At 41.9% G+C, this 14,491-nt stretch overlaps 1 protein-coding gene across 1 annotated transcript in view; it reads left to right on the plus strand.

The window, feature by feature from the left end:
- The window catches only part of SLC3A1 (solute carrier family 3 (amino acid transporter heavy chain), member 1), a 28,069-nt gene that overhangs the window by 7,343 nt on the left and 6,235 nt on the right, over positions 1 to 14,491 (plus strand). Inside the window, exons 4-8 of the mRNA XM_005864774.2 lie at positions 1,371 to 1,496; positions 6,784 to 6,903; positions 9,196 to 9,320; positions 11,112 to 11,307; positions 13,991 to 14,158. Of these exons, the coding sequence (XP_005864836.1) occupies positions 1,371 to 1,496; positions 6,784 to 6,903; positions 9,196 to 9,320; positions 11,112 to 11,307; positions 13,991 to 14,158 (735 nt within the window). The remainder of the gene's footprint in view (positions 1 to 1,370; positions 1,497 to 6,783; positions 6,904 to 9,195; positions 9,321 to 11,111; positions 11,308 to 13,990; positions 14,159 to 14,491) is intronic.

A 14,491-nucleotide genomic window follows, 5' to 3' on the forward strand; every position in this document is an offset into this window, starting at 1 on the left:
ATATTTTTTTTTAAATTAATTTCAGAGTGGGAGGGAGAGGGAGGGAGGGATAGAAACATCAATGATGAGAGAGAATCATTGATTGGCTGCCTCCTGCATGGCCCACACTGAGGATTGAACTCAAAACCCGGACATTTACCCAGACCAGGAATCGAACAGTGATCTCCTGGTTCATAGGTCAATGCTCAACCACTGAGCCACCCCAACTGGGCTGCTTACCTACTCTTTAGCTAATGGAAAGTTGGGCTGTTTTGGTTGTTTTTACTATTAATGATGCCATTGTAGACATTCTCATTAATCTATTTCTCCTGGTGCACATGTGAAAGAGCTTCCTGAAGGCAAATGCCTAGGAGTGCAGTTACTGGGGGCAGGATACCACATGCTTAACTCTACAATCTACAAAGATAATGCCAAATTGATTATCGATGTGGTTGTACCAATTTATATCCCTTCCAACAGCATAAAAAATACATATTTTCATTAATTGCTCGTACTGCCAGACTTTGTAATTTTTACCAAGTGAATATAAATTGGTAACACATCGAAGTCTTAATTTTACAGTTATCTAATTGCTAATGATGATTTATCTAATTACTAATAATGTTGAATATCTTTTCACGTATTTATTCACTTGAGCTTCCGTTTCTGTGAAACACCTGTTTATGGCTTCCCTATCCCCCAACCCCCATTTTTTTTGTTGAATTGCTGGTCCCTCTAAAATGGATTTGTATAGTTCTTATATTCCGGATACTGATTTTTTTTTTCTTGGTTATATATACTGTAAATGCCTTATCCTGGTTTGTGTCTAGGTGGGCCATGAGGTAAGCTGGCAACGGTATGTTTCCTCAAAAGGCAGCAGCCAGTTGTTACCATAGAAGTGTGAACCCACTGTTATTAGGTCTTCCAACTAATACAAAGAAAACAACGCATGCAGTATTTGGCACTGTACTGATTCCCTCTTTCTGGAAACGCTCACACCTCGGCTCCATGCCATGGCTCCCCTAGTTGACTCTCCTACATGTCCCACCACTCCTTCTCAGTCTACTCCAAGGGTGTTTACATGTGAGAACTCCTCAGGGCTCTGCCTTGGGACATTTGTTCATTTCATGCTAAAGAGAACATCTGGACAACATTGAAAAACAGAATGATTTTGCAACACATTGCGACCACGTTTGGGGACATTAGGCCAGTGGGTGGCATTTTAGGAATTAATTTGCCTAATCCTCTCCCTAGATTCTAAGGAAAACTCTAGGGATTTGTACACTCAGCCTGGGATGAGGGTCAGGAATGGTAATTATCACGTTTTTTTATGGGTACTACTATCATATGAATGATACCAAGTAACTGATTTGCTATTTTCTGTTTGCTAGCTAAGTGTATATGGAAATTCCAGTTGGCACTTTGACGATGTACGAAACCAATGTTATTTTCACCAGTTTACAAAAGAGCAACCTGATTTAAATTTCCGCAATCCTGATGTTCAAGAAGAAATAAAAGTGAGTACAGACACCTACTCAGACTTCTCTATGACGTGGTGCTTAAGTGGTTATTTGATACACTTTATGTTGAACAATAACTGTGCGGGGAAAATCAAGTTGTGTCGTTAAATTCTGGGATGAAGGAGTCAGTCAGATGCAAACATAGACTCTCAGATATGTTAGTGGCGCCTTCCTTCTTTTAACCCAAAATAATTGATATGGGAGGGAGGCAGAAACACCTGGTACCCACCTGAGCTCTGAGTTGCCCCTGTGCCTAAAGGGGTAGTAGACCAGCAGGCAATTACAATGAAGTAATTGCTGAGTCACCATGCAGTGGGAAGTAGGAGTGCACAGGGAAGGCACCTAGCCTGGGTGTCCAGTCATGGGAGAGATCAGGGGAGGTTTTTCAGATGAAGCAATGATAACTAATGGGTGAGTACAAATGAGCAGGTTTCGAGGCATGGGTGGGAGTGTTCCAAGCAGAGAGAAAGCATGGAGAATGGCACATTAGAAGTGTCAGGAGTTTTCCAATATGGCTGGGACATGGCGTATAGAGCGGGAGCTTGATTCAACAAGGCCAGAGAAGGACTAGGTCTGAGCGGCATTGAAGGTTGTGGTAAGGCTTTGGGTGTAAAAGGTCTTAGACAGAAAAATAATATTTGATTTGTATTTTGAAAAATCAACCTGAGTTTGGAGAAGAGGTTGGAGTAGAGCAGGTTTGGAGGCAGAGAGAGGCCAGGAAAGAGGGTGGTATAGTAATCAGGAAAGAAATGCTGGGCTTTGGACCAATGAGGTGGCGTGGGTTTGCAGAGAAATCATCAGAGCTTGGAGAGGAGTCTGGTGTGACTCCCAGATTTGGGATTTGAATGCTGACTGGGTGATGGTGCCATTTCCTGAGATGGGAGACACAGGAAGTGGAGGGGGATGTCTTAGTTATGTAGAGTTTGTGCTCTCTCTGAGAGACATCCAACGGTTAGGTCAAGGAGCTCAGGGAAATGTCTGGTCTAGAGATAGAACTTTGGGATTTGTTGACGGATGGATAATGCCTGCAGAGGTCAGACAGCTAATATCAGGGAGAGAGCTAGGCTGGCTGTGATGAGCAGGGGGTCAATTGCTACTTAGCTTGAGCTGGTTGTTGTTATGTGGGAATGAGGGCCAGGTGTTGGTGGACCTTCCAATAATAAGAAAATAAATAACACAGCCAGTCGGCCTGGTGGTCAAATCCCTCTAGTATTAACTACAACAATCAAGGCTCAACTAGAACAAGACTGCGCACAAAGACCACTAGGGGGTGCACCAAGAAAGCATAAAAAATGCGGAGACAAAAAAACATGACAGAAATGGAGGATATAGAGCTAAAAATCGCAATTTTGAGGGCTTGCAAAAATGTGCTAGAAGCTGCCAATAAACTTGAGGAGAGACTCACGAAAACTAATGAGACCCTCGATGCTATGATAAAGAACCAACTAGAAATTAAGCATACACGGACTGAAATAAAGAATATTATACAGACACCCAATAGCAGACCAGAGGAGCGCAAGAATCAAGCCAAAGATTTGAAATGCGAAGAAGCAAAAAACACCCAACCGGAAAAGCAAAATGAAAAAAGAATCCGAAAATACGAAGATAGTGTAAGGAGCCTCTGGGACAGCTTCAAGCGTACAAACATCAGAATAATGTCAGAGTAAACGTCAGTCTCTTATTTGATAAACGAGAAAACGGAGGCCTGGAGAGTGAAGTGGGTGAATCGGTAAGTGTGCCATAGGGTTCCTGTTCTGGTGCCACCACTTACTTACTGTATGACCTTGCTCAAGGTATTCCATCACCCTGTGCCTCAGTTCCCTCGTTGGTAAAATAGAAATGATAATAGTACATACCTCACAGGGTTGTTTGGGGACTAAACGGGTTAACCTTTGTAGCGCACGTTGGGCAATGTATTCTTTATTATATAAGTACTTGTTAAATAATCAATAAATGGATAGATAAATGAGTAAATACTGTTGTGAAGTGAAATGAAGAGAAGGTGTAAGATGGAACCCCAAGGAGCTCTAAAGGCCTGTTGAGTAGACAGATAAGGAGTGACAAGCCAGGAGCAGGGCGTCCTGCAGCGAAGGGATGTATTTGTAGAAAACGAGGTTAGTCAGCAGTGCCAAACATGGCAGAGAGTTCAGGAAATTTAAAGACCAAAATGTCAATTGATGCTAGCAGGAATACCTCGTTTACCTCACAGACACCCTGCAGGTGGGTTCTATTTTATTTAAGGTTTAATGAGGTCATGCTGATGCCCTAACTCTTGCAGCTGGGCGGTGAGGGAGATGGGACGGTAGCTTGATGTTAGCTCATATTCCAGATCCCGGGATCCTTCCTCTACTCCTGGCTCCCAGAGGACTTAGCAAAGAATTTTACCAAGACTTCTGAGCAGCACTGTGGTCAGTTTTTCCTCCCCCCGTTGCCTATAATCAGAGAATATAGTTTTCTCTCTGTATATCCTAGACTTTCTCATTCCCTCTTACGATGGATGACCTGGGGTTTATGTCATTATCAAAAGGAAGTCTTAGAGATCATCACATGTAAGAGCAGAGCTTCTCTTTCCCAAACCTGGTTTTTTAGGTAAACCCAGTAATGTTGGTCATCTTAAAAGGAAAGGTTTGGCTCAAGGTTTTGTGAATTTGGATATCAAGAATGCTGCAGTAATTCTTTTTTTACTCAGAGCAGTGAGTTGCTTAAGGAGAAAAGAATGAACAGGTGCCTGGTGGAAAACCAGGACTGTGTGATGTCATGGGAGTTAGACAGGAATCGGGGACACAGTGTACTATCCCCAGAGTCCTGTGGCACCTACATGGGTCATCGGGTCTTGGCAGAACCAGGCTCTGTGCCCATTTCCACACCCGGCACCCAGGGAGAGCTTACTTGGAGTAAAAGAGGGTTAGTGATTAAAACCTGGTGCCCTCTTCTCACCTGATCAAGAGCATAAATAGCATGAAGCAAATCTTTTTCAAGAGCAAATTCTGGATTATCTGAGTGAAAACCTCAGCATTTAAAAAGACTCTCAAAAATAAACATTCAGCTTTTGCTGTTTTGCTTCATCAAACAATGATATTATCTCTTACTGGACTAAAGTGAAAACCCCTGCCAAGGCCGTAAACCTTTGTTGGTGCACACGTTTCTCATTCTTTAATGTCGGGCCAATAGTTAATGAGGCTGAGAACCCCTAAGTGGATAAGGACCCACTAGTCGCTTTATTCCAGGAAATCAGTGCTCAAAAGCTTCATGTTTACAGCATTTTGGTGTTTAATGGTTTCCACATTTTTGTCAGGGGCTGCTTGCTTGGCTGGATTATAGCTATTTGTGCTTCACCCCCACCCTGATCCTGCCATTGTTCCCTCTTGTAAGGAACAGCGCCACCTGGAGGTGGGTCCCGGTTGTGTGGAGTCTGAAGTTTCTACAAATTTGGGGTCTTCTTAAAATAAAAAGACTGTAAAATTAGGTGCAGAGAAATGAGTGTTTATTTAGAAGGAGGAAAGACCGTGGGAAGAAGGGGCTTGTACAAGTGAGGGGTCTTTAAGCTCGGGCCCTAAGCGACCTAGGTCCTGTTCTACAAATGAGGTGCCTCAATAGCTGTTGACTTCTCTAGCTCCGTCTCTAACCATCTGCCCTCACTTCTTGTCATCCTGCAGTGCTGATTCCTGGGCAAATCTTACTATTTCACCCTCTTGTATTACCTTGTTCCTCTCCTTGAAAGCTTTATCCTGGCTTTGATTTAAATATTTTTTTGCATTACAAGTTGATTGTCTAGTTGGGGATTCTAAAAATACTCTAAAGACAGACCTGTTGGTTGTATTTTGCTCATGGTTGTAGTTCCAGAGCTTGGCTAAGTGCCTGGCCCAGAGTTGTAACTCAAATACTTATTATTTTTAAAATCCTCACTCAAGGATATTTTTTCCATTGATTTTTAGAGAGTGGAAGGGAGGGGAAGGGGGAGGGGAGAGAGAGAGATAAAAACATTGATGTGAGAGAGACACATCAATACGAGCCCTGACCAGAATTGAGTCTGCAACTGAGGTACGTGCCCTTGGCCAGAATCGAACCCTGGGACAGCTTTAGTCCTCAGGCCAATGCTCTATCCACTGAGCCAAACGGGCCAGGGCTCAAATACTCAAATACTTATTGAATGAATAAATTTGGTAAGAAGTAAAGATGCTGGTAAGAACAAATTTGTGGGTTTTGTGCTCAAAGAAAAATTCCACTGGGTAGTACCAGCTTAAAGTTTTTTGTGTCAATTGTGTCCACGCTAAGGATTGTCAGCAGCCGAGCCTGCATAGCTTTGAAAAATTTTTCAAGTTTTCAAAAATGTCACCTTAAGGCAGTGGTTCTCAACCTTCTGGCCCTTTAAATACAGTTCCTCATGTTGTGACCCAACCATAAAATTATTTTCGTTGCTACTTCATAACTGTAATGTTGCTACTGTTATGAATCGTAATGTAAACATCTGATATGCAGGATGGTCTTAGGCGACCCCTGTGAAAGGGTCGTTCGACTGCCAAAGGGGTCGCGACCCACAGGTTGAGAACCGCTGCTTTAAGGGAATTGACCTCAGCAGTATGAACCCTTCCATTTAGCCAATAGACACCTTGGAGCCCCTTGAATTTCAGCACCCGAGAGATTCCATAGTCACATGTAGGTACAAGAAACACTTCAGCAGCGGTCGCCAACTGGTGGTCCTTGGACTTGTGGCCCGTGAGGTCCGAAAGGTTGGCGACCGCTGCTTTAAACCAGTGATTGTTGGGCTGGTCCTCATTAGGGTTCTAAGGCTCTGTTCCCTTCAGCAGGTGAAAAGTTGGCTACTTAATTCTAATACTTTGAATCGCAGGTGGTTCTGCTCTAATATGAAACCTTCCATTCAGCAAGGGATGAGCCACGGGCAAGGTGTGGAGAGCCACGGTCCCTTCACAGAAGGGTAGCTGTGGTCAGTGCTGGAGTAGGCCAGTCTGCGGGGGGATGCCTCAGGGTGGGAGGGGGAGCTGAGAACTAGGCCCTCTGCTTTTCAAGGGCCTCATCCTCCAAACTGCTCTAGTACAGGCCACGCCAAGTCAGTCTCTGCCCTCCACGACTGGGTCATGCTGTCCACTAACAGTCCACAATCTTCTTCTACTGAGACACTACTATGCTAAATAGATAAAAATACACTATGAGTAGCTGTGCATGTTTTGGGTGAGGAGATGGCTACTTTATTAACAGACAAATCCTTATTAAACACTGTGATAATGTCTTTAATGTAACCAAGTATTTTGTTTCTTCGTTTTAGGAAATTATACAGTTCTGGCTCTCAAAGGGTGTTGATGGCTTCAGTTTCGAGGCTGTTAAGTTTCTTCTAGAAGCAAAACATCTGAGAGATGAGATCCAAGTGAATAAGACCCAAGTCCCGGTAAAGTATTGCTTTAGCTATTTTTTCCCCTTTTCTGAAAATGTCATGAGTGTTTTTTCTTCTTTAGTCTGAGACATCAGTTACCAGAGATGCGTTCTGTCCTGTCTGTAGGAAGTGCTTTAAACCATTTTCTTTAGCGAACCCAGAGGAGTTTCAAATGCATATGACCCGATGTTCCTTCCCCTGGTTCGCTCAGGAGCCAGGGACCCCGTGAGGAGTCCTTCGGTGACAAGGGTCCTCAGGGCGTGGACAATGTGGACTCTACCAAGGGCCACCACTACTCACTGCAGTTTTGTCATCTCAAGTTCCCCAGGCGCTTTTGTGCTCATTAAAGAGCTCACAGGTGGAAGGATAGAGCACTAACACTTGCTGAGAGTCTATTGCAGGGGTGGGGGATGTCCGGCCTGAGGGCCGTATAAGGCCCGCAAAATCACTTGGCCTGGCCTTGTCAAGGCATTAGGGGTGAGGTAATTAAATGTTTGACCAAATAGAGCAGGTTAATTTTTAACTTGATAATTTTATATGGACTGTGAGCGATGTTATAAATATCCAAATGGCCCTTGGCTGAAAAAAAAAAAAGGGTCCCACCCCTGGTCTATTGTATGCTGTGTGCTGTTTACTTAGGAATATCTTATGAGAGTGGTTTCATGATCCCCATGTAGCAAATCTTAGAGAAATGCACTTATCAGGGATGAGAGGTGGTAAATGGAGTTACAACCAAGCCTATCTCACTATAGAATCTGGGCTCTTTGTGGTGCTACACCTATGGTTCTCAACCTCCAGGGCCCCCCTCCCCCGTCACTGATGAGAGATACTAATCACATGCCACTCTCTTCCTCTGGTCGACCACCACTCTACAGTCACTCCGTTTTCAAGGCCAAGTAGACAGTAGTCCTGAAATGCATTTCAGAATAATGGATTTGTATATTTACACAATGGAATGTCAAAATATATGAATTACAGTGACACATAGCAATACAGGTGAATCTTAGCAATAGCAAAACATCTAAAATTATCATACATAGATAGCATGATGTCCTTTTAATAAAATTAAGCAAGTGAAATTCATATGGATATCAAGTTTATTATCAAGTTTTTGTCCTAAGTGTATGTGTACTATGACTTCATTAAAACAAACCAATTAACTAAAGAGAAGCTGGCTGTGCATGGGCTAATTATGATAGCACATCATGAACTAAAGGTTATGATTGTCTCTTTTTTTTTTGCACGTGACTTTCAATAAGAAAGGGGGAAAAGGTGATAAGGTAGCTGGCGGTTCCAAAGAGAAGCACTTATCCTTGAAGAAGAAATCTCAAAATAATCTTGCTAATTAATGATGAGATGTCATAGGAAAGGCATACTTGGCCAGTCTTGACAAATGATCAGAACAATGGGATTTATGTGCTATCCAAGAAAAATTTAAAGATTATTGCCGAAACCGGTTTGGCTCAGTGGATAGACCGTCGGCCTGCGGACTGAAAGGTCCCAGGTTCGATTCCGGTCAAGGGCATGTACCTTGGTTGCGGGCATATCCCCAGTGGGAGGTGTGCAGGAGGCAGCTGATCGATGTTTCTCTCATCGATGTTTCTGGCTCTCTATCTCTCTCCCTTCCTCTCTGTAAAAAATCAATAAAATATATTAAAAAAAAAGATTATGTAATTCAGGAAGAGACGTGAGATTCCAAAAAATTCACCTGGAAGTTCACCTATTTTCAAAAAAAGAGTCCACTGAATGGATGGCAACTCAGGTTTAGATTATCCTGGCTGTCCATGTCTATCCCAGGACCTACGACCTCGGCTTGTGTTAGATATAAACTTTTCTTTGGATTCTAGACTATTTAACCTTGGGAAGGCATAGAATATGTACCAGGAAAAATTTCTGAAACCCTGGAGAGTATAACAGTGAAAAAAAAAAGGTTAGATGTGGTAAGAAAAGAAACAAGTTTAAATGCATGCTATTAATACTTTGTGAGCAGATAATGTATAGGTATAAAAATGAGCTCTATAATCATTCAGATAATTTGTTTTCTTTGTCTTTAAAAAGTCTGGAACATTTGGGACAATTAAATGTTCTGGAGGAGGATTTTGTTAAATACATTTGTTACCAATGTTTAGATGTTAAGTAGAATTTATTAGATTTATAGTTAATAATTTAAGTATCAAGTGAAATACTAATAGTCATGAATATTCTTTACCCACAAAATCCTTTGAGCACTGGAAGTGCTAGAGACAGTCTGCATTCACATTATTGGACGTGGGAAATGATGGTAACTGTGCTGTCCTATTTTCAAAGGACACAGTCACACACTACGCAGAGCTGTACCATGACTTCACCACCACGCAGGTGGGAATGCATGACATTGTCCGGAGCTTCCGGCAGACAATGGACCAACAGAGCAGGGAGCCTGGGAGATACAGGTAACAATAGGACGTGCTTCCTTCCTTCCTGGTTCAGCAGTTTATCCTTTACATCCAGGCATTCTCAGGAGGTTCAAGTTATAATTGAACAAACTTATGTAATTACAATCTATATATATAAAAGCCTAGTGATTGTCTGACTGTTCGACCGTCTGACCAGTAGCTATGATGTGCACTGACCACCAGGGGGCAGATGCTCAACACAAGAGCTGCCAAGCTGTGGTGACTTGGCAGCTGCGGTTCTCGGGTGACGCACTCGGAACCAGAGAGGAGGGAGTCCGATTCCAAGGTGTGTCACCCGAGAACTGCCCTCTTGCAATCCGAGACCCCTTAGGGGATGTCGGAGAGCCAGTTTAGGCCCGATTCCTGCAGGCCAGGCCGAGGGACCCCACCGGTGCATGAATTTGTGCACCAGGCCTCTAGTGTATTATAACTCAGGCTGGGGCCTATTATATTCTCTTGTTGCTTAACTTTGCTGATTTTCAGTTTCCTCTTTTGTAAAATGCTAACCATAGTACTTATTTCACAAGAATTTTGTGAAAATTAAAAGATAATGTTATCTAAATGTTACCCATTATTATTATTTGACCTGTTGGTATCTCTGTACAGTATGAATCCAATGTTTCAACTAAAAGTTAGTAGATCACAATGGTTAGGAACATGCTTTGGAATCAGATGGCCCTGAGAGGGACTCCTGCATAAAGGCTGTGTGACCTTGGGCTGGTCTGTTACACATAAGTCTCAGTTTTCTCATCAATTAAAAGGTAATAGCCCTTTTTGGTGTAGCTGCATTGGCTGCAGTGTTGTCCAGTACACCGAAAGGTGTTGGGTTCAATTCCCCAGTCAGGGCACATACCTAGGTTGTGGGTTTGATCCCTGGTCAAGTATGTAGGGGAGACAACCAATTGATGTTTCTCTTGCATATCAATGTTTCTCTCTTACTCCCTCTCCCTTCCTCTCTCTCTCTCAAATCAATGGAAACATATCCTTGGATGAGGATATATATATATAAAAAAAGGGGATAGCCACATCCTTATAAAGCTGTTATGAGGTTACATGAGATAATGTATATGAAGCATTTAAAACACTGCTTAGCACATAATAAACAAAATAAAAACCCTTATTATATTTGTGTAATCACTAAATAGAATCAATAGGAAAGGGGTTAAAGAAATTTCTCCTTAAAGTTGGTCCTCTGATTACTATCCCCATTTTACAGATGAGGAAACTGAGACTCTGAGCATGCAGGTAATGGTCACACATGCAGTAATGGCATGGGAACTGAAACACTTGGGTTCCAGATACACTCATTTATTAACATAATGTCTCAAACAGCTAAAGCCAGCATTGGTGTGGGTCATTTCAGGCAAATAACTGAGTGTGCCCCAGTATGAAAGTGAGACTTTACAAGGATTCAAATACAAGGCTTTTTTTTAGGGACCCCCCCCCCTCTTTACCTTATGTGCAGATAAATACTGAAGATTCTAAGGGGAGTGATGAGAATTGCCAGTCTTCCTGGAAGTGACTGAGTTTTTATTAGACTAGAAAGAACAATATTGAGATCTAAATGTTTTAACTCGTAGACATGGCCTTAGTATTAGTCTAGTCTTTGGGTTTATTACAGTGAGAAACTGTCCAGGTGACCCAGCATTTATTTCTTGGTCATCTGGCTTTTTCTAGTGAGTCCCAGCCCAATATGGTTAATAGTGAGCATTCATCGCCCACATCTTGTTAATCAGATGTAAGCACGTTCCCAGGCCTGAAGACATTGTGCGCTGCCAACTCTCACAGGTTCATGGGCACCGAAGCCTACGGGGACAGCATTGACAGGACCATGATGTACTACGGGCTGCCTTTTATCCAAGAAGCAGATTTTCCCTTCAACGATTACCTCACAAGGCTGGACAGTCCTTCTGGGAATAGTGTGTTTGAGGTGGTCACATCCTGGATGAAACATCTACCAGAAGGAAAATGGCCTAATTGGATGGTAAGTTCTCATGCCCAGCTCTGCATATCTGGTGCTGGTGAGCTTATGGAATAAGTTACCTCTAAAATGAAGGATGTTTGTCCCCTAGTGACCTTCACCGTTCCCTTATTTGGTGATTGTTTGAGCTAGTCTTGCCCTGGCTTCTGACCAGGTTCTTTTCATGTCTTCATTCTTTTCCTTCTGGTTCTCAGGCTATACTCTCAATTGATCTGTCTTCAAGCTTGCTGATTCCTCGGCCAGGCCAAATCTGTTGAGCCACTCTACTGAATTTTTCATTTTTTTAAATTTTCAACTAAAATTTCTATTTGGTTCTTTTTCATTATTTCTCTTTATTGATAGTATCTATTTGATGAGGTATTATTCATCATACTTTAAAAAATTCTTTAGATTTAGTTTAGCTCCTTGAAACATATGTATCATAGTTGATTTAAGTCTTTGTCCAGTAAGTGCAATGTTTGGGTTTTCTCAGCCACATTTTCTATTGAATGCTTCCCCCCTCCCCCACCCCCCCCTATGTATGAGTCATACTTTCCTGTTTCTTTGCACTCTTGTATTCTTTTTTATTGTTGTTTTGAAAACTGGGCATTTTAAAAAATGTAATGTGAAAATTCTGGAAATTACATACTTCCCTCCCTAGTGTTTGATGCTGTTTACTTAGTGACTTTCTTAGATTAATCCTCCCAAATCTGTCTTCTTTGTTGTGTGGCCATGCCTCTGCTTGTCGGTCACCTGATGATTGCAGATTCTTTAAATGCCTTGAAACAGTAAGTCTCAGGTCTTCCTTGGACATCTGCACAGTCCTGTACATCGTGTAGCCTTCCAGGTTCCAGGAATATGCCAGAGCCCCTATGGACATCTCATTCACCAGCCTTTTAAGTTTCTCGGCCAGTCTCTGGTCAGCCCCAGCTGGTACCACCACCCCTGGCAGGTGTAATGCTAAACAACAGCTACTGGTTGTTTTTGGCAAATGCCCTGGGGAAGGGGCTATTTGCAGAATCAGCTCTGAATATGATCAGATAAAGGAAAAAAGTCCCAGCTGCTAGAGAGGTCAGTGACCATTCTTCTAGAGGTGAAGCTTCCGGCAAACGCTTAACCTATTCCACCACCGATACTGTAGTTACAAGTCTGTTGGTTTTCAAGGCGATCATAGATCTGAGGAGAGGCGCATGAAATTGGGGCAAGTTAAAATGACACAAAGCTTACCGATCCGAGATCTAGCTGTTTTTCTTGGATTTTTGCAAGCCTTTAGTTAATTACCCGAGTTCTGAGAAAGTAGATTTGCCAGTTCTCCTTTTACGTAATTTTTGGAGGTCCTTACTGCACCATTCCAGAAGTGCCTCCAAATCACAGATTGCATAATGTAGTTTGAGCACTTGTTTTTTCATATACTGAGTCTCAGGTACCATAGGTGTCTGGGACCTCTCTGCCTGTGGAAGGCCCTGTTCTCTGTCCACTGCTGTGAACTATTTGTAGAAAAGTTCTAAAAAAGAAAGTGCTCTAGGCTTGAAAATCAGTTTCTTGTCAGATACTCTTAAGGTAATGAAAAGAATAAACGGAGGCAAAATTTGACCTAATTTTTTATCCTTAAAAGTAGAAATATACTTTATAGTGGCCTATAAAAGATCATTGTAAAGATAATTTTAGTACATCTGAAGGAAAAAAGCAACTTCCCTTTTCTTGAATTGTAACAACTAAATTCCTATTCTCAGACTCAAGTTCAGAGGCTGGTTCTGCCTCATTCCCTGACTTGAATTTATGATGCAGCTTCTAGGGCCCATTTCATCGTGAGTTATGGTATATGGGAGAGTTGTTAGGTGATTTAAAGCAGTGGTTCCCAAACTTATTTGGCCTACTGCCCCCTTTCCAGAAAAAATATTACTCAGCGCCCCCTGGAAATTAATTTTTTAAAAATTTTAATAGCAATTAAACAGAAAGATATATGTATTAATGTTTCTACCTTTTTCGTAAAATATAGTAAAGAAAGGTGTAAATTAGAAACATTGAAGTTTGAAATTATGAAACTATTTATTGAACTCAGAATAGAAAGGTGATACAAAAAAAGTTAAAACAAATGCACCTGTGGCCATCACCGCCCCCCCCCCATCGCTGCAGTGCCCACCAGGGGGCGGTAGCGCCCACTTTGGGAATCACTGATTTAAAGGAACTCTTGAATAAGGACTAGATGTTACATATGTAATTGGAGCATTTCACATAGAAATATGACATGTAAAAATAGAAAACTTTACAAAAAATTTTCACATGGCTATGTAAATTTCTTTTAATTTAAAATTAGTTTTGAATACTTCAAGTCACAGACATCAGAAGTTCTTGTCCCACCCTTGTCCCATCCACCTGTTCTTTCCCTGTCCTGCTTTCTATGGGAAGCATTTTCTTTTCATGTCAATATTTCTTATACAAATGTGCAAAAATACTAATGTGCACCCTCCTGAATCTTAGCAGATTCGCACTATCACTGTGAAGTAAATTATTTTGTTGATCATAATGGCCAAGACGGTGAACTGGTCAGTTAAGCAGCAAGTAGCAGGGTTGGGATTGAAATCCAGGTTTGCTGATACCAAGGATCCATGGTAACAACCTTGTCTTTCGCCTGGTAAACTTTTTGTGAAATGGTAAATCTGGAAAACTGTATAGAGTTGTGTTCTTAGAAATATATGCCTTTTAGATCGGTGGACCGGACAATGCCCGGCTGACTTCTCGTCTGGGGAAAGAATATGTTAACATCATGAACATGCTCGTGTTCACACTTCCTGGAACTCCCATCACTTACTATGGGGAAGAAATAGGAATGCGAAACATTTTAGCCACAAATCTCAACGAAAGCTATAATGTCGTAAGTTAATATAATTTAACCATGCTCCATACCATATACGCATTTTTTGCCAAATCAGATAATTTACTATTTCTATTTCACAGCTGAAAATTCTTTTTTCTTTCTTACTCTGAGACAGTGAGAATTCTTAGCTTTCCAGACTGGGGAGCTTGTTAAAAATGAGACACACAATTGGCCTATGTACCAGGAGGTCATGGTTTGATTCTTAGTCAGGGCACATGCGGGCTCAATCCCCAGGAGGCGGCATGCAGGGGGCAACTGATCAATGATTCTCTCTCATCATTGTTTCTCTCTCCCCCTCTCCCTTCCTCTGAAATATATATATATATTTTA

Source organism: Myotis brandtii, unplaced genomic scaffold, assembly GCF_000412655.1.
Source record: "Myotis brandtii unplaced genomic scaffold, ASM41265v1 scaffold191, whole genome shotgun sequence".
NCBI classification, from domain to species: domain Eukaryota; kingdom Metazoa; phylum Chordata; class Mammalia; order Chiroptera; family Vespertilionidae; genus Myotis; species Myotis brandtii.